The 25,890-nt window shown below is 49.3% G+C and overlaps 1 protein-coding gene across 4 annotated transcripts in view; it reads right to left on the reverse strand.

The window, feature by feature from the left end:
• The window catches only part of MYRIP (myosin VIIA and Rab interacting protein), a 224,954-nt gene that overhangs the window by 35,717 nt on the left and 163,347 nt on the right, over positions 1–25,890 (reverse strand). For all 4 annotated transcript variants that reach the window (XM_019727577.3, XM_019727578.3, XM_019727576.3 and 1 more), the window contains 5 exons: positions 23,540–23,637; positions 23,243–23,323; positions 20,433–20,579; positions 10,624–10,777; positions 4,264–4,901 (listed from right to left, as the gene is read on the reverse strand). In XM_019727577.3, coding sequence (XP_019583136.3) covers positions 4,264–4,901; positions 10,624–10,777; positions 20,433–20,579; positions 23,243–23,323; positions 23,540–23,637 — 1,118 coding nt within the window. The remainder of the gene's footprint in view (positions 1–4,263; positions 4,902–10,623; positions 10,778–20,432; positions 20,580–23,242; positions 23,324–23,539; positions 23,638–25,890) is intronic.

The raw sequence follows: 25,890 nt of genomic DNA on the forward strand, positions 1-25,890 counted from the left end.
GTGAGACAAAAGGTTGAAGAAAGACTGACAACACAGCAGCAGGATTAGAACCTGCAATCGGAGAGAGTTAACAGCAGAATGTATCTTGGGAAAAGAAATGAGTGATGTGGAGGATGAATTTGGGAAGGTTTCCTAGGAGGTTGAGGCAAAACATCAAAGCAGGAAAACAGTTAAGAGAATATCACAGACACGGAAGACAGAGAATGGAGATTCCACATAGGAATTATGGGTGGCCTGGAAGAAGTAATAGTCACAGTGACAGAAGAAAATGCTCCTGAGTTGAAAAAGCACCTGAGTGTGTCTATATTATGTGCTGCAGCATAAAATGAGCACACACCTACCATTCTGGCAAAACGTTTGCTTTTTAAAGATACAACAAATCAAACAAACTTCGAAGAGAAGAGACAAATGTTATATGTAAAGGAAAAATTAGTCTCTCTTCAGGCTTCTATCCAACACTAAGATTATCAGCTTCAGAGTGTTGGAGGAAAAAAGATTCAGACCCACAGATTTCATGCCATCTTCTTTCACAGGAGAAAAAATGCAAATAGCTTTAAATATAGGAAAAAATGCTCAACCTCAGTAGTAACCATGAAAATGTTAACTAACGAGAAATATATATTTTTTTCCTCCCATACAGTTGGCAACAATTTAACAGACTGACAGCACTAACTAAGTATTGTTGACAATAGGAGAAAACATACTCTAACAGTTCTATGGGTATGTAAATTGCTATGCGGTTTTGGGAGCTTAATTTGGCAATACTCATTAAAATTAAAGATGCATATATGCCTCAAGTCAGCAATTCTACTTCCTGTACTTGTATAAAGAGGCTTCCACAAAGAAATTCTCTGCAGTACTGTTTGCAATATCAACCACTGGAAAATTTAAACTTCTATCATCACGGGAACTATTGACTGTTGATTCCTCCCCACCATGGAGCAGTGGTGAACCCAGCAGGTTGGGTGGACAATGGGAGCACCCTATCCCAACAGGAAAAAAGTCTTTTATCACTAGCATTGCTTAGAATGTTCTGTGCATGGTGCAAAGTGATAATGACAAGACTGAATTTTATTAGATTTGTTTTTGTTTAAAAATTCTCTACAGACAATGCACCCTTATTACTTGCACCCTGGGTGGATTACTCCCACTCCCAGGCTCCTCTTGGGGACCATGCGGCGTAATCTTTTGCAGGTACGATGTGAATGTAGTCCTGTGTGTGCTGATATCTCCATCACTTATTGTTAAGAGAAGGGGACAGAAGAATATGGAGAATAAGATGCTGATTTTGATTACACACAGATACATTTACAGAACTATGTTTCTAAATATACTCTACGGATATGAATGCACAAATACAACTATAGTGAATTTGGGGGAGATGACAGGGATTTAGGGTTGTGATCAAGGGGAACTATATCCGGATGTTTTAAAATTTATAATTTAAAAATATGCAGTTTAGGGGCTGGCCTGGTGGCTCGGGCGGTTAGAGCTCCATGCTCCTAACTCCGAAGGCTGCCGGTTCGAGTCCCATATGGGCCAGTGGGCTCTCAACCACAAGGTTGCCAGTTCAATTCCTTGAGTCCCGGAAGGGATGGTGGGCAGCGCCCCCTGCAACTAAGATTGAACACGGCACCTTGAGCTGAGCTGCCTCCCAGATGGCTCAGTTGGTTGGAGCACGTCCTTTCAACCACAAGATTGCTGGTTTCAACTCCCGCAAGGGATGGTGGGCTGTGCCCCCCTGCAACTAACAACGACAACTGGACCTGGAGCTGAGCTGCACCCTCCACAACTAAGAATGGAAGGACAACAACTTGAAGCTGAATGGCACCCTCCACAACTAAGATTGAAAAGACAACAACTTGACTTGGAAAAAAGTCCTGGAAGTACACACTGTTCCCCAATAAAGTCCTGTTCCCCTTCCCCAATAAAATCTTTAAGAAAATATGCAGTTTAATTATATTTTTATAATTAAAAACTATATTTTTTCTTTTGAGAAGAGAACTACGCTAGTAAACTAAACAGGAGGGAGGACCACGACAGCCGGTTTTGAAGTCCCCAGAAGTGCAACGTCATCGCCCCCTAGTGGGGAGGAGAGGACACTACCAGCGAGGCTGATAACACGTCCCAGCGCCTTTCTGCGGGCTTTGCCTTCTCCAAGTTGATGCCTTGCAAAGATTAACACCAGAAGACAACTTTCAAGCCGTTTCAGAATAAATAGGGAGTGTTAGGCACCTAGTTCTGATGGAGAGGTGGCATTTCATACCTGCGCGTGAATCATGCAGACAAGAATATCCCCGAGGGAAGTTACCCAGAGGAAAACAGTATCCATTTGAGCTAGGTACCAATGATTCATAGTTGCACAGAACCTGGTATTTCTACTCTACCATCACAACAATCCCAAGAGGCAGATTTGTAATGATCCTGTTTGACAGAGGAGAAAATGAGAGCTTGGACCAAATCGAGGACTTTTTCTAGGCAGTGTATTAGCAGGGCAGGCAGGCCTGATGCCACAGTCTGTGATCTGAGGATCTTTGAGTCTACAGCTATTTTCTTGGGGGCCCCAGGATCAGGGATGTGGCTGACACACTCATGGAAGGTCACTGTAGCAGATGATGGTGACATCCCCAGCCTGCATCTCCCTGGATCTGCATGAGTTGCCTGCAGCCGTGAGGGGTGGCCCACTGATAGTTTCCCACCTGGGTCTCTCTCCTTCTCCATCTGAGGAATTTCTCAGGTAGCATTCATGCAAACCTAGCTGTGTATGGAGTCAGTGCCCACTCTGGGTGGGACCACTCTCCACTAATGGGAGATGGGAGCCTGTGTCTCCTAGTGGGAGAACTCTGAGCTGTGATCACATGGCTTCTCAGAGAATTCCTGGTGGGATGGGGCCCTACTTGCCTATAGCGTGCTTTAATTGGCCTTTCTCACTTCCCTGTCTCCCTCATGGGCTTCCAAGGATCTCCTCCCACACAAACCTACATCCAAATCCTCGACTCAGGACCTGTTTTTGGTGGAACCCAAACTACGACTGCCGGGCATGGCAGCTGGGTACTGCTGAAGACGCAGTGACATTCGGGAAGTGGGTGTGGTTTCTCCAGGAGTGCAAAAGGTCAAGTTGATAGGAATGCGAGTGAATGACCAGGATGTCCCTATAGAAGACAGAGGCAACATAACTGTATCTCCCATGAGACTCTCAGTTTCAAATACTACAATGCGTTGCTTATATAAGGTCACTAAACATCCCTGGCTACATGTGTCACTTTGGAGTGTATAAAATATTACTATGGGAAGGCCAGAGTGGGCTCCACAAAGCTTAGTATTCAGTCCATGGTGATCACAGCCCTTCGCCAGGAAGAGGTGAGGGCAAGGGCACGGCATAGATCTGGGAATGAGCAGCGTGTATTTAGAGAATATAAACTCCTGAAAGTGTAAACAAAATGGGGTGTGTGCGTGTGTGTGGGGGTGCAGGTGCATTGTTTTCTAGGAAGAGAGTCTGTAACTTTAATAATATTCTTAAAGGGGATCCATGAACAAGACCACGTGGGCAGAGCCATTCAGGATTCTGAGACGGGGTGTGCTGTGGACTAAAGGGTCACAGAACGTTAGGAAATTGTGCCCTAAATTATCATGTTGAAATCACAGGTACTGAATCCTTGCGCTGTGTCTAGGACAAAGCTCAGCTCTTTATAAACATTACCATTTTCACTCATCTCAACCATTCTTTGAAGTGGGTTTGAATATTATTTCCACTGTATAGAGGAGGAACCTGAGACCGAGAGGGATGCCTTGCCCAAGGTCACACAGCTGTTTTTGAACCCAGGAAGGCTGACTCTAGACCCCATTCCCTTAAGCCTAAGCCAGTGGCCCTCAAACTTTAACGCACAGCAGAATCACCAGGCGAGCTTAGTACAAGAGAGATGCCTGGGCCCCATTCCCGGGGTTTTTGATTGAGCAGATCTGGGGTGGGGCCTAAGAACCTGCATTTCTAACAAGCTCCCTGGTAATGCTGATGGTGCTGGTCGGGGGCCACACTGTGCAAATCCACTTTGAACTTGAAGTTCCCATGTCTAAGAGGAAGGCGTGGAACCCCAGAGAGTTGGTGTCATCCGTCTCGGTCACCCAGCTCCTCAGCAGCAAAAGTCAAGATGAGAATCTGGGTCTGTGGATTCTTAACCTAGGGCTCTCTATGCCACTCGTGCGTGGAGGAGGGCACAGGCTACTGGAAAGTATGTGTGCACCTGTACGCACCCATTTCATTACCTGACGTGTGTCCAGCTTCTGGGTATGGGCGCCAGGGGAAGGCAGTTCCTTGCTTGGCTCCTCCGAGCCCACTCGGGCCCGTCTCCACCTCCTAGCCCTGCGGTCTGCAGCGTGGGGGGCCTCCTCAGGCTCGCTGCTGTCCGAGGTCTCCCTGCTGGCTGCCTGAGGGTTGAAGTTCACGTCCAGCTCTCCCTGTAAGCGTATCTTCTCAGCTGCAGGGGGCCTGGGGGCCTTCCTCTGCAACCAGGACAGCCTGGCCCGCCGGCCAGCTTCCCGGGAGGAGCCTGCTGATGAGGTCTCCGAGTCAGAGCACATGGCCTCGGGGTTGGGGGAGAGCCTGGAGGAGGCAGAGGTGGCTGAGGGTCCTTGGGCCAAGCCTTGCACCTGCGCAGGCTGAGGCAGGAGGTTTCTGGACAGGCCCTGGGGCCGTGGGCACAGGCTGCTCAAGGCCTCAGTCCAGTCAAAGTCTTCCTCGCTGTCAGAGCCCATCTCATCGTAGGCGGATGCCATGTGGGAGGCCGCCTCCAGGGCCTGAAACGTGCCACTCTTAGGTGTGGCCAGCAGGCGGGGAGCGGGCAGGGTGCCGTCCTTCAGGGCCATCCAGTTCCCATCGGGACTCTGCAAAACGGGGGCCAGGTCTGCAGGTGGGAGAGAGAGAGAAACCAGAGAGGGCTGTTACCACCTTCGAGCAAGGTGAGGTTGCCATCTGTCCCTTTCCCACGACTGGCTCCTGGGGGTCTTGGGGAGCAGCTGACTCTAGAAGTCCAGGGGGACACACCTAATTGGGGGACAGGTTTCAAGGTCCTCAGGAAGTGCCTTGAGGCCTCACAGGTCCCCAGTGCTTCAAGGATGGGAGAAACTCAGAGATCTGACTCCGATTTAATGTCTACCTGAGCAGACGGTTACCTTAGTCCCCTGAGAATTGTCCCACTCCTGCCCTAGGCGGACTTGGGTATAGAAGGGGAGAGGAGAAGGCTGCTATTGGCAGCCCCATGTTCTGGCTCTTTGAACTTGGGCCTTGGTTTTTGCCTCTTAGATTCTGTTTCTCCCGGTTGGATAGGAGATGATTCCACTACCTGCCCTGGTCTACCGCACAGGTCAAGTACACCTGCCCTTGGCACTTTTACAAATCTCATACGAGCCTCGTGAGATGGCATGTGTGAAATAATGAGATACATATGTATAAACACACACACACACACACACACACACACACACACACACACACACACACACTGGTCTCTGTCTCTGTCTCCTGCTAGTATTTGGTCTTTGACCCCAGTTCCTGACCTAGAACTCTTAAATTCCTTGGAAATTTTTGTTCTAAAGAAGCAACTGTGAGTGCCTCTGGGACGAGGGCTGGTCATGAGACAGACCAGGTCATGATTAGAAACTGAAAACTTTTAGCCCCTCCCGTATCCTTCAGAGAGGAGAGATGGGTTAGAAAATGGGTTAACAATGGGTTATGCCTACCTGATGAAGCCTCCATAAAAATACCCAAAGTTGGGGTTCAGAGAGCTTCTGGGTTGGTGAGCGCATCCATGTGCCAGGAGCCAGGAGGGTGGTGCACCCCAAGTCCACGGGGACAGAAGCTCCTGTGCTGGGGACCCTTTGGGGCCGACCCTATGTACCTCTTCACCTGGCTGCCCATCTGTATGCTTTATCATATCCATTATTATATAACAAACCAGCAAACATAGGCAAGTGTTTCTCTGAGATCTGTGAGCGGCTCTAGCAAATCACTGAACACGAGGAGTGGGTCACAGGAGCCCTGATTTATAGCCGGTCGGCCAAAGTCCAGGTGACAACCTGGGACTTAAAATTGGTATCTGAAGACATGCAGAGCTGGCTTAACCTTTAACGGTGAAATCTGTCATTAACTCCAGGTAAGGAGTGTCAGAACTGAACTGAATTGTAGGACAGGGCCATCCAGTTCCCATCGGGACTCTGCAAAACCCAGCTGGTGTTATATAACCGGTTGGTTTGGAGAAAAACCTGGCACATCTGGTCACAGACGTGTTTTGTGTGAGCCGTGGAGGAAGAACAGAGTTTTTTCCTGCTCAGCTTATTTTCAACTCAGGGCACACGCCTCATTCCGGAAAGGGCTCGAGGCAGAAAGAGGTCGGTATTTCCAACCTCATTTTACAGATGAGGAAAACACAGGTAACTAAGTCAAACGTCACAATAACTAGTCAAAGGCCACAGAGCCCATAACTGGTCAAGGTGGGACAGGCTGCATCTTTGTCAGACTCCAAGGCAGCTCCTGGTTAAGACAGGAAGCGCTCGGCCAGCTGTCAGGCGTTGCGGGAGCAGGCTGGGGTGGGTCTCAGTCCGGGGTCATGGTCTGGACTGGCCTAAACTGGGCTCAGTTCTACCCAGAGCATCTGTGATGACTGGCGGCTGGGCCATCGGCGGGGACCAGCAGGCCAGAGGACAAAGTGACTTTGTCTTGTTTTGGCTGAAGGCAAACAAAAAAATATTTTCTGCCCATGGGCCCGGGGATGGGAAGTCTCTGGGAGATGACCTGGCTCTCCTTCAGCTATGGGTACCTGGCCCAACACTGCGGCCTCTGGCACAGCAGCTGCCAACAGAAGCTGTTTTCCTGTATCAGGAATCTTGCAGGACTCCCTGGGGGTGAGCGATGGGGACTAGGGCTTTGGAGGAACCACTTCCTGGGACACCAGCGCCTGGGCTGGAGGCCTGAAGGGTCCCAACTGTGCTGTGACAGAACGCCAGGCAGGGTCCTGCCAGACACTCTGACACTGGTCCCCCGAGGCACCTTAGGCCTTCTCTTCTGGAGGAGCCGGCTACTCTGTTCTCCGAGCTTTGCTGAAAAACTTCATTCTTTAACTCTTAAACTCCATTATGGTTTAGTTTTTGGTTGTCCACCCTGCCCCCAACCCTGATGGTGAGCTCCTTGAAGGCAGGGCCCCCTCTTCTTCGCTGCTGTACCCCGAGCCCCCAGCCAGTTCTGGAACCCATCCTGGGCTTGTCAAAACTCCTTGTTAATGATCACAGGCCCCCAGAGGCTGCAGAAGCTCTTGTTTCTGGGCTTCCCTGTGAGGCTCTCAATGAGCCCCGCCGTCTGCAGCTTCTCTGAGGCCATGGGAGGAAGCCAGCGGGAAGACCTCTGCTGACACCGCTCAGGGCCTGGCTCCAGGGTAGACGTGGACCCACCTGTCACACCCACTACCTGATGGGCGGGGGGATGCAGCTCATTGCCAGCTCCTCTCTCCTATCTTTTACAACCCCAGGTTGCCACGTTCCTTTGGGGAAGCTAGGAGTTGGCCAACTTCTAGCTCAGCAAAAGCACAGATGTCTCCGTGAATACCCAACCCTCTGAAAACCTTGGTTGTCAAGCAGCATCGTCAGAATTGCTAAACACCACACCTGTGCTCCAACAGATGTTCCCTTTGTCCCCCGGGGATGCCTCCCGGGATCCACCCCCTCTCCCTCCTCTGCTTTCCCCATGTTCCCACTCTTTCATGCGTGTGCAGACAATAGTGACTAAGCAACTCAAGAGCAGGGGCTGTCCCTGATCGTTAGTTCTCAGCTGTGCATACAGTCGATGCTCAGTCAAGGTCGAGAAAAAGAAGATGGGTGTTGGGGGAATCCATCCACTGCTATAAGCCCCGCCAAGACAGAGAGTGGAGTTGCTGTGGTCTGCTCGGCCGCAGTGTTCCTCCAGCTGACCCCAGCTGTGGACTACCAGGCTCCAGAACCCCCTTACCCCCCAAGGCAGAAACAGAACTGCCGAAAAGAGCCCAGTGGACATGAACCTTCTAAGATGACCTTCACCTCTGGGCCTCGTCTGTCCTACATTTCTGCTCTGCTGAGAACTAAGCCGCGATGTCTGGGAGTAATCTGCCTCCTGGAAACATACCAGACGTCTGTCAGGACCGCCGGGCTTGGCCTGGGCATTTTACCACGTCAAAGGCCGAGCAGTGCTCAGAAAACCAGCCGTTTTCTACACAAGTGCTTTATTTATTGATTTAAAACAAAATTTTTAAATCCTCATCTTGAGAGCTGCATGGATTTGGGGCAGTGTGTGAAATCTTTTTTGTGTGTGTTTGATGTTGTTGAACTAAGTTTTATGTTCTTACCCAACTGATAAATTACACGCGGATGTGTTATTTTACAGTGAATTACACACAAAGTCATGTTTTGAAAACCAAAATCCTCTGCCAATGTGTCTGGCATGCTTCTAAATCAGTGGGGAACGATTTTGTGAAACTGAGTGTCTTTTAGAAGTTTTTATAATACCCTTTAAGTTATCAGTTTGTACATTTGAATTTTGAAATGCTGTTTTTATCCTTGTTCGTTTATCTTTATGGTGTGGAGACACATTATCGGGCAGGAGTTGAAAAAAATCTGCAAACTGGAGTCACTCTGTTTGTGTCTGAGGACCAGATATGCTCCCACGAGCGGTGGGATCTTGTCACTTACCCTCACTGCCCCTCAAGGTTTTTATCTGCCACACAAGATGACGACAGCCATGCTGTGAAGGAATAAATACAATCCGCCGGCAGGTGGACACTGTACATCATGACGTGATTTTCCAAAGGTAGTTAGTATTGTTTATTGAAGCTCTATTATATGATATTCTCATCTAAGAGTCCCTTCTCTGAAAATTTTCAATCCATGGTGACAGAGAAAGAAAACATATGAATGAATGGGTGAATGAATGAATGGATATGGACTGGGGGGAGGGAAAGCATATCTAGAAAGGAAAAATGCACTTAAAAACAAAACCAAAAGCCACAGACATAAACAAAGAAAATTTCATGTGCTCACAGAATCTTTGCAGTTTCCACTGGTAGGTACTAAAAGGTTAACGTGAAAACAGTCTCTTTTGGAAAATCTTTAGAATGACTTTGAAAAAATATTTAGTGTCTTTTTATTCTTTGCACTGTGATAACACTGGAATTTGCTTAAAGCTGTTAGTTAAATCTTTTCCCTTAGGGAGTAGAAGTGATAGCACAATCTTTAAAAGCATATTTCTAAGATGAGTATTTTTGCTGCTAGTTTATTGTTTTTGTGGCTGAGGAAAGGGGTGTAGATCTGACAGATAACATGGGCTGAGAATATTTTTAGTGGTTTCTTCTTGTGAGGACACATATGCCTAGCTTCCTATATAAGTATGTGTTTCTAGGTGAGAAAGGAACTGACCTGTGTCGGGTGGGTTCAGTAGCTTTACCCCCACAATCATGGGACACAACAGACCTACTTGACCCGGGCATGGGGGCTTCACAGTCCTTGCTGTCACTCATGTGGTTCCAAGCATCTTGCAGCTTTCTGATGTGTGACTTTGGGAAAGTGACTCAACTAATTTGAGACTCTTTGTTGTGAGGGATTTCATGACGTGACAGCTTTATAAAAGACACAGATGTTGAGTCTCTGGAGAGGTGTATTCAATTGCCCTATGTTGAGGCAGTACATTCCAAGAGAATTAGCAGGAAGAGGGACTAGTCATGCCATCTTTTGGTGTGGCAGAGAAAAACTCATGTGCCCCGCCCTTTTCATGGTAGAGCCATGGTGCTGGGATACATTTGCTCAGCTTGGACTACATTTCCCAGACTCCCTTGCATCGAGGTGGGGCCATGTGACTAGTTCTTGCCCAGGGAATGAGTATGAAAATGCTTTGCATGCCATTTCACTGCTGAGGTGGTTAGCAAGCAGGTGCACTGACATTTCCATTCTCTCTTTCTCTATCTGCTGGCTGGAGGTGAATGACCCAATGGAAAGCTCTACAAGGTCCTAGAGAATCACAGAGCCACAAGGTAGAAGGAGCCTTGGGGTTCTGAAGGCCTCCCACAGCCAGGACACTGCATTGCGCTGTTGTGTGATGAAACGTAAAACTATTGCATTAAACCACCTCAATTGTTGGTTTACTTGTTATAGCAGTGAGTGCTGCCCTGACAAACATGTCAGGTTTCAGAAAGGACACTCTTACAACCAGACCGATGCTGGGACGCAAATCCCTTTGACACTGACATACCACAGGTATGTCATCAGGTTGGATTAGCGTTCCTGGCCTATATAAGACACACCCTCCTAATCCATAGACTGGTCGCTAGTCATGTTTCCATCCATTCTCCCGGCATTTGAAGTGGGCTGTGCAGCCAAGCGAGTTTAACACACTTGCCCAGGTCTCAATAGGAAAACTGCCTAGGCAGAAAACACATCACATACTGCGTGCTGTGCTATAGGCTTTGTGACTCAGTGGCTCGGCTGCCCCAAATGGGCACACACCACTTGACTGATGGGAGGCAAAGCTGAGTGGCCATGTGATAGCCGAGAAGCCTCCGAACAGCACTTCTGCAACCCACAGACCAACTAGATGCTGCTTAAAACACTTACTTGTCTCATCCAGCCTGTCCACGCTCTTCCAGCTGGGCAACACCATCTCCTCCCTGGGCTGCTGGCCCTGGTCCCCTAGCTGCCTTGACGCACTCCCCAGAGAAGGGGTTGTTAGGGCTTCTCCTTTGGTGACTGAGAATGCAGACTGGGATTGCTGTGGAAAGAACACAGGGGAAGGGGGGTCACTCAAATGGCATGGTAACTGGCAGGAATGCCTTCAGCTTTGGGGCTGACACTGCACAGCGTGGAGAAGATGTGTTGGACAGCATGGGCTGTTCTCATGTTCAGGCTTAAAAGCTGCAAATAAGTACATAATGCATGTGAAAAGGTTCCTGATTATTCTGTTGCAAGCCGGCCAGGCGTTCTAGAAAGCATCATAGAGGTAGTGGAACCAGACAGAGCCAATTCTCATTCAGCTGCTTTTTAGCCAACCATTCTCCGAGACAGTATTTCTTAGGGCCACCTACGTATGATGAGAAAGGAAAGCGTCTTCCCCTCGAAGACTCCAAACCTGAGTTTCGGCAGTGTAAACAGTAAGTACAACGTAAGTGCTATAACAGATAAATGAACCAAGAATTGTCAGTCCACAAGCCTAGAACTATTCCAACATGTTCCCATTTAGTGCCTGAATTAAAGAAAAATAAACTCAAACATAAGGAGAAGTGGGAGAAATGGGATTTCAAATGACTGACAGAAAACATGTTTAAATTGTATCTCCTATATGTATATATATATATGTGTTACGAATATTATCTACAGTGAATTCGAAGCTTAAATGTTATAAAGAATTTCATCTAACAGAGACCAATTTTTTTCCTTTGTCGTTTAGTATAGGAATTATCTTTTACTAGTGATTTATTTTGTTCTCTTTATATCGATAAGCCGAGAAGGGGAGGGCAAAGCCACTGGAAGCATCCATGACTGCAATATGAAATAAAGTACCCGTCACTAACTCAGGCCCCGTGAGCTGTCTGTCTCCACCTGCTGGCGGACCTCAGTGCCAGCAGCCCCACTGCCTTCTCTCGTAGGGAGAAATGTGCTCACCCTAGTAAATTCTGTCCTCTCCCACCACAGGTGCTAAGAATGGGAGACAAAAGGACAGCTGTGGGTAGGGCTCCTGGGGTGGCTGGAGCTGGACTCAGGCTTCAGCTGAACCTGGGCTCCAACATCCCCTCTGCTACAACACCTTGGCCAAGTGACTTAATTTCTTGAGATGGGCAAAATTAACCTTGCCCTGCACACTGTAAATGCATAATAAGTGGCAACTTAAAAAAGCTGTTTGAGAATAACAAACACAAATAGCAAATATCAGCACCAGGATATTTGGGGGGGGGGGGGAACACTGCTCTCCATGACCGGAGTTTGGGGAGAGGACAATGCACTCAGCAGCCTCACCTCGAAGGATGGTTAGCCAGCGTGAGAAACGACAGAGCTAGCTGAGGGTCAGGGTCCAGCATCCCATCATCACAGCCAGGGCCCAGGAACTCTCATATGTAGGGCGCTGGCACATTTTGTTGGAGAGGGTGGTACAGGCCAGTTCTGGTTCAGAGAGTCCTGGGAAACCTCTGCTGTTTCCCCCTCACCAGACCCTGGGGCCAATCTAGGAGGAAGATGGACTTATAGAACAAATATGGACCCTCTAAACTGTGTACCCAGGGTTGCAGCTTGCCGCTTATCCCTCTGATGACAGAAGAGAGCATGAGGGGCCCCCAGACCTGCCTTTCAATGTAGCGTCACAGGTCAACTCGGCCCAGGGTGGATGAGCTCTCCCCATCTTATCAACTTGATAAGATTCTGTGTATATTCAGTTCGAACAGGCCGTGTTCTGTGAGAAACGCCCTTCCCCAAGCTGGGCTGGGGTCCTGGGCTCCCTCTGGGCTTATCTGTGCTACACTGCGTTCTCCTGCAAACATCTGTCTCTTGCCTGGTGTCTCCATGAGACTGTGAGCAACTGAGGGCAGTCCAGGGCCTATTGATGGTGACACCCCCAGCCCTTGGCACAGGAACTGGTACGGAACTGGGAATAAATGAGTGTTTGCTGTGGAGTGAATGTGACTTGGGGTGGGCTGCAGGCTGGGTTTTCAGAAGTGTCTGATTTGTTTTCTTTACTCATTTCTTGGATAAAATTAGGGAGCAAGAGAAAGAAATAAGAAGTCCACCGTCATTCCCACTTACATCACGGAGAGCAAGGTCTTACTTGGAGGAGAGCCAAGCTAACACACACACACACACATCAGGTGGCTTGCAGCCGGGCGTCACTTCCTTCCCTCCCAGGGCATGACAAGCACCGATCCATCCCTAGGGTCCTGCACAGCTTTGATGCTTGACAACATCCAAGGTGTTCACGGGGTTGGGTCTTCAGGGAGCCACCTAGGATTTTGCTAAATCCTTGACAAATGGTAAGTGGCTATCAGAGAGGACAGAGGTCAAGACTGATGGCCAACTGGCAAGTGAAGTTATTAAAAATGAAGGAAAAAATTCTTGTATGATGAACCCCCATGTATTCAGGGGGACATACTGTTGAGACTCCTCCCACGTGAACTGGCAAGAAGACTCCCCTTCTGCGTGATCACACACTTCCCACAGTCTGTTAGAGTCGTACACCAATTTGTTTAATGTTTAAAAAAGGGGGAAATATTTAATGTTTGATTTTGTAGTGGCTCAAATGGTGTGTACACGTGTGTCTCCAGGAGGTGGCTGGCGTCTATTTTTATGGGACAAAAATGCTCCCCAATGTAAAAAAGCCAAGACCAAGAAATGAAAAGTCCCAACAGGAAAGCCAGATGGGATCTGTGTTCTTCACAAGAGACTTAGGGATGCCAGGCTTTTATTTCAGGCAAGCCATTGTTTCACATTAGAAAAAAACTATACCCTGATAACCACAAAAGGTCCCAAAGAACTGTCTCCAACAGGTCTCAGGACACTGCTGGCCCATAGTCTCCAGCCAGGGTGGAAAACTCCCCTTCTGAGACCCCAGACCTGGTTTCACTACAAATTCATTACAATGAACACACTGCCCAGTAGGTGGCGCCACAACAACGCTTTCACGCACCAGTTAGTGCAAACTCGGTGGCTCCTGGGAAATGATGGGATAAGTTGATTATTTGCTCATAACCCTGGCTGGGCTCTCTATGCACACCCTTTCTTTCACACCCACAGCCTCTGCTTTTCTTCCCTTCCTCTTACCCACTCTAGGGTCCATGAAAGCAGCAGAAAGGCTGGTGATATCTGGAAGGGTTGGCCTGGGTTATAGCGTCTGCACGTTTATGCACAAGAGGAAGGCTGGGAATGGCTGGTGGACGGTACCAGTCCAGGAATGTCAGCATGCCAGCAAAGCCTCACAAAGATGCACGTGAGAATTTGGGCTTTCACACAGGCCCCGACTCTTAACTCTTCAGGCACTGAGTGATGAAATGGGTGGTGTGTCAGGTCGTGGGTCAGTGCCAGCTCCTCCTCCTGCTGTGTGGGATCTTGGGAACCTTCAGCTGTTCTAAGTCTCAGTTTCCTCATTAAAGGATCAGTGTCATCACTGGTACATAGAAAGCACTCAGTAAATATTAGTCCGAACAAGAGCATTTATGAAGCTCTATCACGGAGCCAGTGCACCGTATCCATTCTCTCACTCAGTCTGATTGGGTGCGCAGGAGTAAACTGAGGCAGGGTTGAATAACTTGCCCAAAGCACGTGGGTGGTCGGGGGCGGAGACAGGGATTGACCCTGGGTCTGTCTGGCTCCAAGTCCATGCTCTTCTCCGCCCTCTTGGTGCTGTACCTGAGCCTTTCCTCAAAGCCAGGGGACCAAGCACTCCTGGATGACATGCTCCAACCCCGATAGCCCTGCCACCCACCGGCTCCGAGGCTCTGTGCATAACACAGAGTGTGATCGCCGGTTACCTTGGCTATACAGTTGTCCCTAACACGGGGGCTGGGGATGCCGACCCTGCAGGCAAAAACCCGTGTATAACTTTTGACTCCCCCAAAGCTTAACTCCTAATAGACTGCTGTTGACTGGAAGCCTTACTGATCACATAAACAGTCCATTGACACCTATTTTGTATGTTACATGTATTATATACTGTATTCTGACAATAAAGTAAATCAGGGAAAATAACATGTTTTTAAGACCATCATAAGGATAATACATTTACAATATTTATTGAAAAAAGATCCATGTATAAGTGGACCTGCACAGTTCAAACCCGTGTTCTTCAAGGGTCAACTGTCCCTTCCTTCGCAGTCGCTGTGTCCCCCGTGTTCTACCTATATGTCTCGGGTGGTGCTGGTGCTATGTATGATTCTCCTCATGGTTGCCAGGCTCCCCGAGGCCGAGATCACGGCTTCAAAATAGTCTGCTGTCAAGGAGCCCACAACATAAAACAGGGAGAGGATGTTTTTAGCATCAAGGGTTTGGGTGCAAAGGGACCAGTAATAGAGGTCAGATGAATCAACAACCGAGACATAGCTTTGCTTTGTATTTGCAGGGTTAGGCATAGCCGCTAAACTCAATCCACTCATTATAATACTTTAGGTCTGTACTGTAGTCAGCCAAAGGAGAGAGCGAATGTGAGGGAGAAAATGACAGAGACACAAAGAGAAAAGACTGAGGAAAACAGAAAGCAATAGAGCAGGGACAGAGAGAGAGAGAGAGAGAGAGAGAGAGAGAGAGAGAGAGAGAGAGAGAGAGAGAGTCAGAGTCAGACAGGGACACGTCTTAGTCACTGGCTCTTGCTGTCACCATATTTCCCATCAATAGGATCACCTTCTTATTACAGAGATGGCTTTTTGTATACACGCGCCCAAAGAGACAGGCCTTAAATGAATTATAACCCCTGAGCTCGTTAGTTCCTTTTAGGATATTGCATCTTAAGGCTTTCAAAGCCGGATTGCCCTGACCCCCACTACTGGCAGAGAACCACATACAATAATGGAGGAAATTAAAAGAGAACAATCACACTGAAGTTTCTTTCAAGAGAATAGATGAGAAATCCTGGCTGAACGGGAATAAATTAAGCCTGGGTTTTGCAGTTAAGCCTGAGTAGCGTGCTCTGCAGCATTCTGGGATTCGGCGCAGTTATTCTCTGTGCCAGACCTGCCCAGGTTGTTGGAGAACCTAGGAAAAAGGAGAAAGCAATACCAGGATGCCACAGTTTAAGGCCCTGCAGGGCCCATGAGTCAGGAGCCTCATCGGGTGTCATAAAGAGGGCATCCTCAAGCCGGTAGCCTGGTGGCATCGCCTGGGAGCTTTCGGTCGGTACATGTCTGCCCAGGTTCCACGCCAGACACCATGACCCAGAACCTGAGGGGGATCGGGCAGGTACGCTGAGTTCCATCCATTGTGAGCACAGCCACCTTCCGTGAGGTCCCCAAGAACCGAGACTTGGTCTGCTGCTTCGTCTGGCCAGTGTCTGGGCACATCTCTGCGTTATGCCCTCTGCTTATCACTCCTTTATCTAGACCCCTAGACAAATAAACATTTCTGGGAAGATGGAAAGGTTCCATATCTGCACTGTTCCATGGAGCAGCCACCAGCCACAGGAACAGTTGAGCACCCGAAACACGGTCAGTGCAACCGAAGAACTGAATTTTTAATTTGATCTAATTTCAATTTAAATAGGCACGTGTGTCTTGTGGCCACTGAACTGGACAGTGCAGCCCTAGAACCTCTGAGCTGAAAGGGGTCTTAGCGATCACTGAGTCCACCAACCTCATTTTATAGAGGAAGAAGTTAGATCAAGGGCTTTGGAGCAGAAAAAAACGTATCTGATGTCCAGCCAGCAGACGTGTGGCCTTAGGTAAGTTACGGTAAAGCAGTTTTCTCATCTATAAAATGGGTCCAATAATATGTGTCTCCACCTTGTGGTGGGAAGTAAAAGAAGTAACATGCGATGGGCAAATGGGATGCCTTCTCCTTAACTGATAGTTTTCCTGCCCCCTCCCCACAGGGGCCTCAGCAGCAGCTAGAGCCGTGGCCATCGTGCTGCACAACCCCTGGGGGTGCCAATCACACTGTGCTCTAGGGGCTCCTGGAGTTGCACAATATGGTGGCTTTGGCAAGGGTCAGTCCTTCTCAGGTCCTACCTCCTGGATGTGGTCCCAGCACAGGCGCCTTCATCACAGGGGACTACGGTCAGCGGCTGGGATAAAGCATCGGCTTAGCCCACGTGGGTGGGCCATGTGCCCAACCATCCTGCACGGAGCACTTGAGGGAGCTGAATGTGCCACCCCTCCAGGGCCCCAGGCTGGCCCTGCTATGGTGCTGGTTAGAGGGGAAGGGCTAGGGGTCCCGGCCAAGGGGCATGAGGCCGGTGTCTGTCGCGGGGTCAAGGCCCAGGGAGTGACATCATACTGAAGTCTGAAGGCAAGCGAGGACAGAGACAAGGACAAACAGAGGAAGGGGTGAAATGTGGTGGGAAAGATGTCAGAGGCAAGGACGGGTCCAGTCACTTCCTGTGAGCCCCCGTGGCTTGTCTTCCAGGGTGGTCAGTGTGGGCGCTAAGGGTTACCTTAGTCCATCCTATCAGTCTGTTAATACGGATGGTTGGAGACTAATGGGGACAAGATTCAAACAGTGGAAGTGCGCTGGCTTCCGCGTCACCAGGACGGCTAGAACTTGGGGTAAGCCTTTCCAAGCAGACCGCTAATCAGGAATCACTGGATTCCTATCACGAGGGCTGGGTAAGGTATAAACTCTCCTTCCGGATAATGTTTTTAAAAGCTCTAATCAGAGTGCTTGTCTTTAAACCAAAACAGGAGCTAAAAATGGCCATTGATGAGAATCCTGGTGTTTTGATGGAACCCTAATCAACATATTCTCCTTCCTCCACAGGCATCCTGGGAACCAGAAGGGAAGGACTCCAGTGCTGACCATGACTAAGCCCCCACACAGTCACGCATTCTGCCATCAGTGGGCCGCAGACCTGTGTCTGCAGGGTGCCCACCATATAGCCAATGCTGAGCTGGCCCAAGGCCTGCACAAACGTGACCACTGACAGTCAGGGGCTATTTATATTGGCTGCTCAAAGGGGCAAACTGTGCCTGGGACCCCGCTGGGTGCTGGGGTTCTCTTTCTTTTCTTCCCACATTCAGGCCGCTTTGCTTGGGGCAGTTCCGATGAGTCCCAGCATGGATGGAGAAAGACAAAGCAGTCACGGCTCTTGACTGACATTGTTGAAAATAATATGCTGTTTACATGTGGCAAATCACGGCTCGGGGAGGACTCACAGGGAGAGGACAGGAAGGGACCTCCTTGATCAAGCATCCATGTTAAGGATGAAGGTCGTGGTGATGGGGACCACCCAATGATCTCGTCCCTTCGGTGAGGTGCCCAGGACACATGATCCGGGGGTTAATGTGTTATGCCAGGAAGAGTGCTCATGCAAGAGGTGTCTCATGTGGGCTATTTCCCAAACTATATCCTCAAGGTTCTCTCCCAGCCTGTCCCACAAAGGTGGACTCGTGCCAGGGAAGTGGACATAGCTTGCAAAGTGCTGTACATCAAAGATTCAAGGATTCTTTAAAATCCCAGAGAGCGGGGTGGTCAGTTAGCTCAGGTGGTTAGAGCGCGGTGCTCTTAACAACAAGGTTGCTGGTTCGATCCCCGCATGGGCCACTGTGAGCTGCACCCTCCACAACTAGATTGAAACAACTACTTGACTTGGAGCTGATGGGTCCTGGAAAAACACACTTAAAAGAAAAAACTCAGAGCGGGACTTTCATTAGGCCTTTTTCTATAATCTAGAAATAAACCATATTCTGCTATTTGCCTGAGGAAAAACAGTAATAAATGAATCAGCTCTGTCTACATGGGTATTGGAGCCAAAGGGAAGATTCTGCTGTGTGGGAGGCAGGCGTTTGGCAAGACGGATTTTTCTGATGAGAAAAGAAAACCCTGAGACGTATTTGTTTTAGCACCCCAATGGGAATCCAGCACGACTCTGATTTCCGCTTCTAACCGTCTCCCTCAGTGAAGAAGCCCACGGCCACGCCTGCTTCCCGGGTGGACTAGAGCTGAGGGGCTGAGTGCGAAGCCCCCTTGGGAAGGAAGCGTCACTGCGTTAGGCCAGCGCTTGGCTGAGGAGGGTGGGGAGGCCTCTGTCATCCCTGGGGAAAGGGGACGCGGTGGCCGTAATCGCTGCCATGCCCAGTGTTGTGACTCATGGTGCGAGAGCCCGCTGTCCCACGATCTAAGGACACACACACAGTGCCTCTGGTCTCTAGGAGGCAGCAGGAATACCATTTCCATGATTAGCGATAGACACAACAAGGAGACCTGGTGAGCATCTGGTGGGAAAACAGGCATTTCAAATCCAGAGCTTCCCAATGAGACAGGAGACAGCGGAGTCTAGGAAATGCTCGGAGCCAACTAGTCCTGGCCCCACCACTGACTTCCAGTGGCTCAGGCTAGCTAGCTAGGCCTCAGTTTACTCCTCTGTAAAACGGGGATAATGTGGGGTGCTCTCACTTGGATCTAAAGAAATAATATGTGTAAACACCCTGTGCACATAGAGTTTATGTAAAGGACGGTACCGGCCCCTCCCTTCTCTGAATGCCAATTCCATGTCCCGACTGAACCTCTCCACGAGGGCCCACTGTGAGCTGTCCCATAGGCGTATCCCCTCCTGCTTTGCTAACCAGACAACGAAGTCCAGGAGGACAGGGGCCGAGTCTCCTTTGTAGTTTGTTCACCTTGATGCCCAGCGCATGACAGCAGCAGCAAAAGAAGCTGACAGCATGTCGACAAGGGAAGGTTCTGCCGATAAGTCAATGAAGTTAGATCTCTGATAAAGCCACAGACTTTAAAGTGACACTCCTTGTCACCTCCCATGCATCTGGTGTCTGGTGAGGACCTGGGGAGAGTTTATGCAGGTGACGCTACTGACCACCCCTCCTGGAACTGCGTGCCGACCATGTGCTGCTCTGCTCCCCCATTTGTCACTTTGTCCCGGTAGGGGATGAATGCCACTGACCCCCCACTCCCAGGAGTTGGGTAAACACTTGGCATTGTTCCCCCTTCCCCACACCCCACCCATCTGACTTTCGGCTTTAACTTGCACCTGTGTGTGACCTGTCCCAAGCTACGACTGCAGGCCCAAGGCTGATGGGACACAAGCCCTGCAGCCCGTCCCTGTCCCTCTGCCTCTTGCTGAGTCTCCTCCACACGGAAGGCCCAGCTTCACAGGCCCAGCCACTGCTTTGCACGTCCCCTGCTGGGGCTACTCAGATAACAAAGGGTTTCATGGGCCTGGTGGCTGGACGGCAGACAGGAGCAGGCCCAGACCGCCTGGTCACTAGAAGGCCACTGTCCCTTGGCTTACTGTCAGGGTGACAAACAGGCTGACCCACATCACAACTTCCCGACTGTGTCTAGATAGGACCATTTTGGTGACGCAAACGGCAGTGGCAATGCTCTTGCTGTCCCTTTTCAGTTTCAGAAAAGCAAGTGAGCTCCGTGATAAAGCTATTGTTTGCCCGCATGGGACTCAGTGCAACTCTTTCCAGAATGAATTTTTAAAAATGCCTATTGACATCTGTAGTTTTCCCAAATTGGTCTCTGTGTAAAAACCTACCCCATATTCTTCAATAGTCCATTGTGTTTCTTCTCTCTTGCCCCTTGGGGCCCCCACTCACACACATATTTCCTGTCTCCGTTGCTCCCTTTCCCATAGGCCCTTCAGGAAACTTTACACTGTCTGGAGGGCACATGAGTCAACTACAGATGGTTAAACATGCTGTCCCCATGTCTATGGGGACAGCATGCGGGACACCTGTGTTAGGCATGGTGGTGGTCAGTGGGGGGGCTTGGAGACTCACCCAGAGGGTGCCACCAGAAGCCTGGTGGCCTTCTGGGGAGGCTGTGGTCCCCTCGTCGGCCGCCTTGGCGCTGCAGCTCTGGGGCTGTGACCACTCTGGCTCTTCTTCCATTGGCTGCTCCCCTTTGCTCTTCTGTTTTCTTATGATCTGAGGAGGTGGGTGACAAAGGGGACGAGTTATTGGAGAGGCATAGTGACTTGGATGATCTTTGGGGTTTTTCTTTCACGCACGTAAGAGCTTAGTTTCAACAGAATGCCAGCCTATTTCAGATCTGCCTTATGATAAAACAGTACAACTACAGCCTTGAACATTCTATAGCACTTTACAGTTTACAAATAATCATTTTGTGATGTTAACAACTTCTTTTATGTATTAAGTGCCTAGTATGTGCCAGACTGTGGGCTAGGCACAGTAGGTGCTTTGCCTCATTTAATCCTCAAAATACTTCTAAGAGCTGCATACTATAATGGTCCCCATTTTACAGATGAGGAAACGGGCTCAGAGAGGTTAAGTTATCAGTTAACACCGCACAGCTCATGAATAATGGGGCTGGATCTCAAACCTAGAGTCTCTGGCTGTGAATCCTGATTTTAGGAAGCATCGGGAAGGCCTGTGAAGGGGGCAGATACAAGAGTCATGAGGGATAGCTTCAGCTTGTGTGCACCCTTGCTGTCTTGGGCAAGGCCACTGGGATTTAACGAGCCCATTTGTACAAAGGTCTCTGGACCCCAACTTCCCACACACAGGAAGCATCTGAGAAAACTGTTGGGCCACCAAGAGGGGCATATTCTCCAACACCTTTTCAGACCAGACGGGGTGATGGAGAGGAAGGCAGAGAGCCAAGAAGGACAACGAACTGAGGTGCCACGCCCGGCAGAAGACTTGGGCCTACTCGTATGTGGAGGGCCGACTTAAATTACACGTGGATTATCCACTGCGGGGTGGTCGGTGCCCTAACACCTGTGTTGTTCAAAGGTCAAGTGCATTTCCCACCTTTAGCTCTGTGTTGACTGTGCGCCTTGCTTTGGCCAATCACATGTGAGGAGGGAGTGGTAACAGGGTGTCAGGGCGGAGCCTAGGCCTTAACAGACAGCGCCGGCTTTTACTTGCGTCTTGTACTTCTGTTGTGGCCACAAGTAGCTGCTGTGCCTTCAGTCAGACCCCAGAGTGAACATACTGCACGGACTTGAACCCAAGATGGAGCCAGTTATAGATGCATGAGTGAGAAATAAATTGTAGTATAATAAAATATGGGTTTGCTCTTTGACCCTGGTACAGAGCTTCAAAAACCCTTGGAATTGTTTGAGTGACAGGAGTGTCTCTGTATGCTAATGAGATAACTGACCGGGGCCACTAGATAGTTGGAGGCTGATGGCTAAAAAAACAACCAGACAGAGCAAGACAAATACCACATGACTCTACTTATATATGGAATCTAAAAAACAAAAGAAACAAACAAACAGAACAGAAAAAGACTCATAGATACAGAGAACAAACTGAGGGTTGCCAGATGGGAGGGGGGTGGGGAGCTGGGTGAAAAACATGGAGGCATGAAAAAGTACAAATTGGTAGTTACAGAACAGTTGCAGGGATGTAAAGTACAGCACAGGGAATATAGTCAATAACATTGTAATAACTATGTATAGGGCCGGGTGGGTAGTATACTTATCAGGGGGATCACTTCATAAGGTATATGAATGTCTAATCCCTATGCTGTACACCTGAAACGAATATAATATTGTAGGTCAACTGTAATCGAGAAAAAACAAACCAACCAGGTGAACCACGGAACTTTCAGCTCTACCCCAACCTCCGGGGAGGGGAGAGGGACTGGAGACTGAATTCAATCAGGTGGGCAGTGATTTAAGCAACGATACATTCTTAATGAAACCTCAATTAACAACTCGGACACACTGAGGCTTGGGGACTGTCCTGGCTGGTTCGTACACGGATGTGTTGGGAGAGTGGGGGGCAGGAGAGGGCATGGAAGCTCTGCACACCACTGCCCACACACCTTGTGGTCCCACTATCGTCTCTTCATCTGGCGGTTCATTTGTATCCACTATAATTAACGAACAGGTCACTGTAAGTATAGCACTTTCCTGAGTTCCATGAGTTGTTCTAGCAAATTATCCAACGTGAGGGGGATCCTGGGGATCCTTGAATTTGTAGTAGACTGGACAGAAGTGGGTAACTCGGGGATTCCGGAGACTTGCACAGGTGTCTCAAGTGGGGCAGTCTTGTGGGACTGAGCCCTTAACGTGTGGGGTCTCTGCTAACTCCAAGCGGTGTCAGAATTGAACTGAATTGTCGGACTCCCCGTTGGAGTTGGAGAATTGGCTGTGGAACATAGAAATAATCCTTGTGTAATGCCACAGAGTTTTGGGGTGGTTGGTTTCTAAGCAGTAATTACTGATACACCCTGTAAGGGGCTTACGGCATGGAAGCAGTGGGGGGTGACTGCACAATTTCTTTAGCAACAGACTATTTGAGAAGTGTGAGTAAACACTCCCTGTCTCTCTCTCACAGCCTAGGAAACAGGAAGTCAGTGAGTAACCTGCTCAGTGCTGAATCCCTGGCTCCTCACCCACTAAGTCAATCCCAAAAGGCAGATGGAGGTCCCTCGGCGCAGATTTCACAGTGAACGCAACCCTTCTGCATTAGCCCCCAGAGCACAGGAAGCAAAGGTGACGAGGCCCAGAAATGATGCCCAAGACGAGAGCGGTGCCCACGGCTGCCCTCCAGCTCACCAGAGGCCCTATCTGGGCACGCGTGGTAAACCGCCGTCATTGGACGCCAGGCCCACCTACCTTCTGCAGGATAGTGGTGGCCAGTTCCTCCGTCAGCTCCTCCTTGTGGTCCCGCAGGTAACTGGCCTCGTTCTGCTTGTCCTGCAGACGGAGGGAAGAGAATGGCCGTGAGCTGGGGTGGGCCTGGGGGACCTGGCAATCAGTTTTTGGGCATCCTGACCATAAACGAAGGGAGAGGTTGGGCACTGCTCCAGTCAAGGATGGCTATCGTGACGCTGGTTTCCTGACAACCGGTGCTTTCTCCTGGAGGCCAGCACACTGACCCTCCCTCCCCCAGGAGGAGAAGCGGGGCCGTACCAGGCTGTCTCCATAGGCTTCTGCTTTGGAAATCGCCTCCTCGATGGCCTCTTCTGCCACGCGGAGGGCAACGGCCAGGGTGTCCATCATGCTGTGTCCTAGACAGGAAAGAGAACATAGACCACTTTCTGAAAGGGAAAGACGAGTAAACCAATGATTGCTCCACTGTAAGCAATTCTGCTGAAACCTCTCAGAGGCTCCAGGATAATTCCCGCACTGCTCACCCTGGCACACACGCCCCTGCCCTTCTCACCCGCCTCACTGCCTCCTGCAGGTCAGCCACACCCCCTGCCCCAGACACAACCCATTATCCGTGATTCTCTGACAGCTCCCCCCTGTCTTCATTATCTTGTTCCTCCTCACACTGGTCCCCTGCTCTGTAACAGCGCTGGTTCCCGGGGACCCCAAGGATTCCTCCTCTGAAAACCTTCTCAGATCCCTCCTGCCCCACTCTTGGCTGGATGTCCGTCCAAGGTTCTGGGGTTGCGTCCGTTGGAGCCAAAAAGCCTCCACCCTTCACCCCTCACACAGGTCATTCTCAGAGAGCGTGATTTGATCTGTGACCAAGCACAGCTCCAAACACACAGCGTGGCTTAAAGATAACTGAACAGAAGGACTTACTATAAAGAAATAATGGTCCTTTACCTACTTTCTCAAATAAAAATTATGCGTTATTTTGTGCATGTAATGTATCATTATGAGGATAGGGATGAAAATGATCAAATGTTCTAAGGGCACTGGGCTGTACATCCGGCTTAATGCAAACACAAAATCCACGGAAGAACTTTTTAGACTCTAAACCAGTACTATCAACAATAGTAAGGCTGCTGAACTTCACTGAGCTTGACCACATGCTGGGTCCCAGACTGAGGGTCACACACATGATGCAAGTTATTTGTCCAACAGGCCGCTGAGCAGGTACCATTTTACAGATGAGAGGACTGAAGCACAGAGGCCAAATCACCTGCCGAGGGCTACACAGTGAGACAGTAAGAGAACTGAGACTTGAATTCAGGACTCTCCATCTCCAATGTCCTTGGTTTTCACCACACAAGCCCCATGTGGTGATATCAACACAAGCTAACATGATTAAAAAAATAATGCTATCATGTTAGTGACCATATTTTTTGCATATGGCAACAAACGGGAAGAAGTGTCCCAAAGTCGAAGGACTTCTTCAGGTGACAAACTTCTTTTTGGAGCTAAGTGCTTGGAAGAGTGCCGCTTCCCCAAGGTACTAGATTTTTGCTTCCTACTCGAGAGTGAGAATGTCTATCATTCCTCTCCGGTCACCTCAGAAGCCAGCGCACATCCGCCACAAGCACATAGCTCTGAGGGCTGTGTGTCTAGGTTTCCTTTTCTCCGGCTTCCATTTATAATCTCCTGGTCATGCATTATTCAACACATGCAAATCTCCTGAAAGCTGCCTCGAATTCTTTGTAGAGTGAGACAAGGTGTAAATACATCAATTCATTCATTAATCAAGCCCTCCATTAAAGAACCTAATTCAAGCTTCTTAGGTTCCTAGAGACAGGAAAGTAGACAGGAAGTGGCATTTAGCAACAAAATAAAATCTCTACAACCAACTCCGTGAAGGTCAAAGTGATCCAGCCAGCAGATGCGTACATCACAGGCCGGTTACGACAGTCATGACAGAGCCGCGTCGGGGCCGCCCAGCTCAGGGCTCTGCACACCCAGGGTGGCTGACTGGACACACATTTCTCCCATGTTTCTGTAAGCAGAGGCTATCAAATTTAAGTTGTCACCACACTAAGTGCTCCCTGGAGACAGACACTGTCTTTCCCATCTCTCTTTTTTGAGATACCCACCCATGTATTTTTCCCAGAAGAGACGCCCCACAAATTCTCACTGAATTGAAGCTCACCAAGTACCTCCAGAGAGCGAGGCCTGATGGACAAGCTGAGCCCACACTCTCGTGTGCTTTCCAGGCACATAAGTAACTGCTAAGTGGCGTGCAGTGGGTCCCATGGTAGGGACGGTGACCAAGTTCCACAGGTCCCTACAAAGTCAGAGTCTGGCGACAAAAGCAAAAAGGCTCTGGGTGCCGAGTTGACGATCTTTGGATGAAGGTACTGTGGAGCCCTGAAAATGTTTCGGCTGAAAGTGAAGGCTCAGGTTGGTATTTCCAAGAGAAAAACTGGTGGGAGGTGAAGGAAGAGTAAGAAGACAGAGGCAGAACGACCAGAGGTGAAAACACCAGTGAGATGGAGGGAAGATTGGTTTATGTGCCGGCGTGGCTGGGCGATCGCACCCAGTTATTTACTCAAACACGAATCCAGGGGTTGCTGTGAAGGTATTTTGTAGACGTGGTTAACATCTACAAGGGTTGA

Source organism: Rhinolophus sinicus, chromosome 5 (genome assembly GCF_057876585.1).
Source record: "Rhinolophus sinicus isolate RSI-liver-muscle chromosome 5, RSI-T2T, whole genome shotgun sequence".
Taxonomy (NCBI): domain Eukaryota; kingdom Metazoa; phylum Chordata; class Mammalia; order Chiroptera; family Rhinolophidae; genus Rhinolophus; species Rhinolophus sinicus.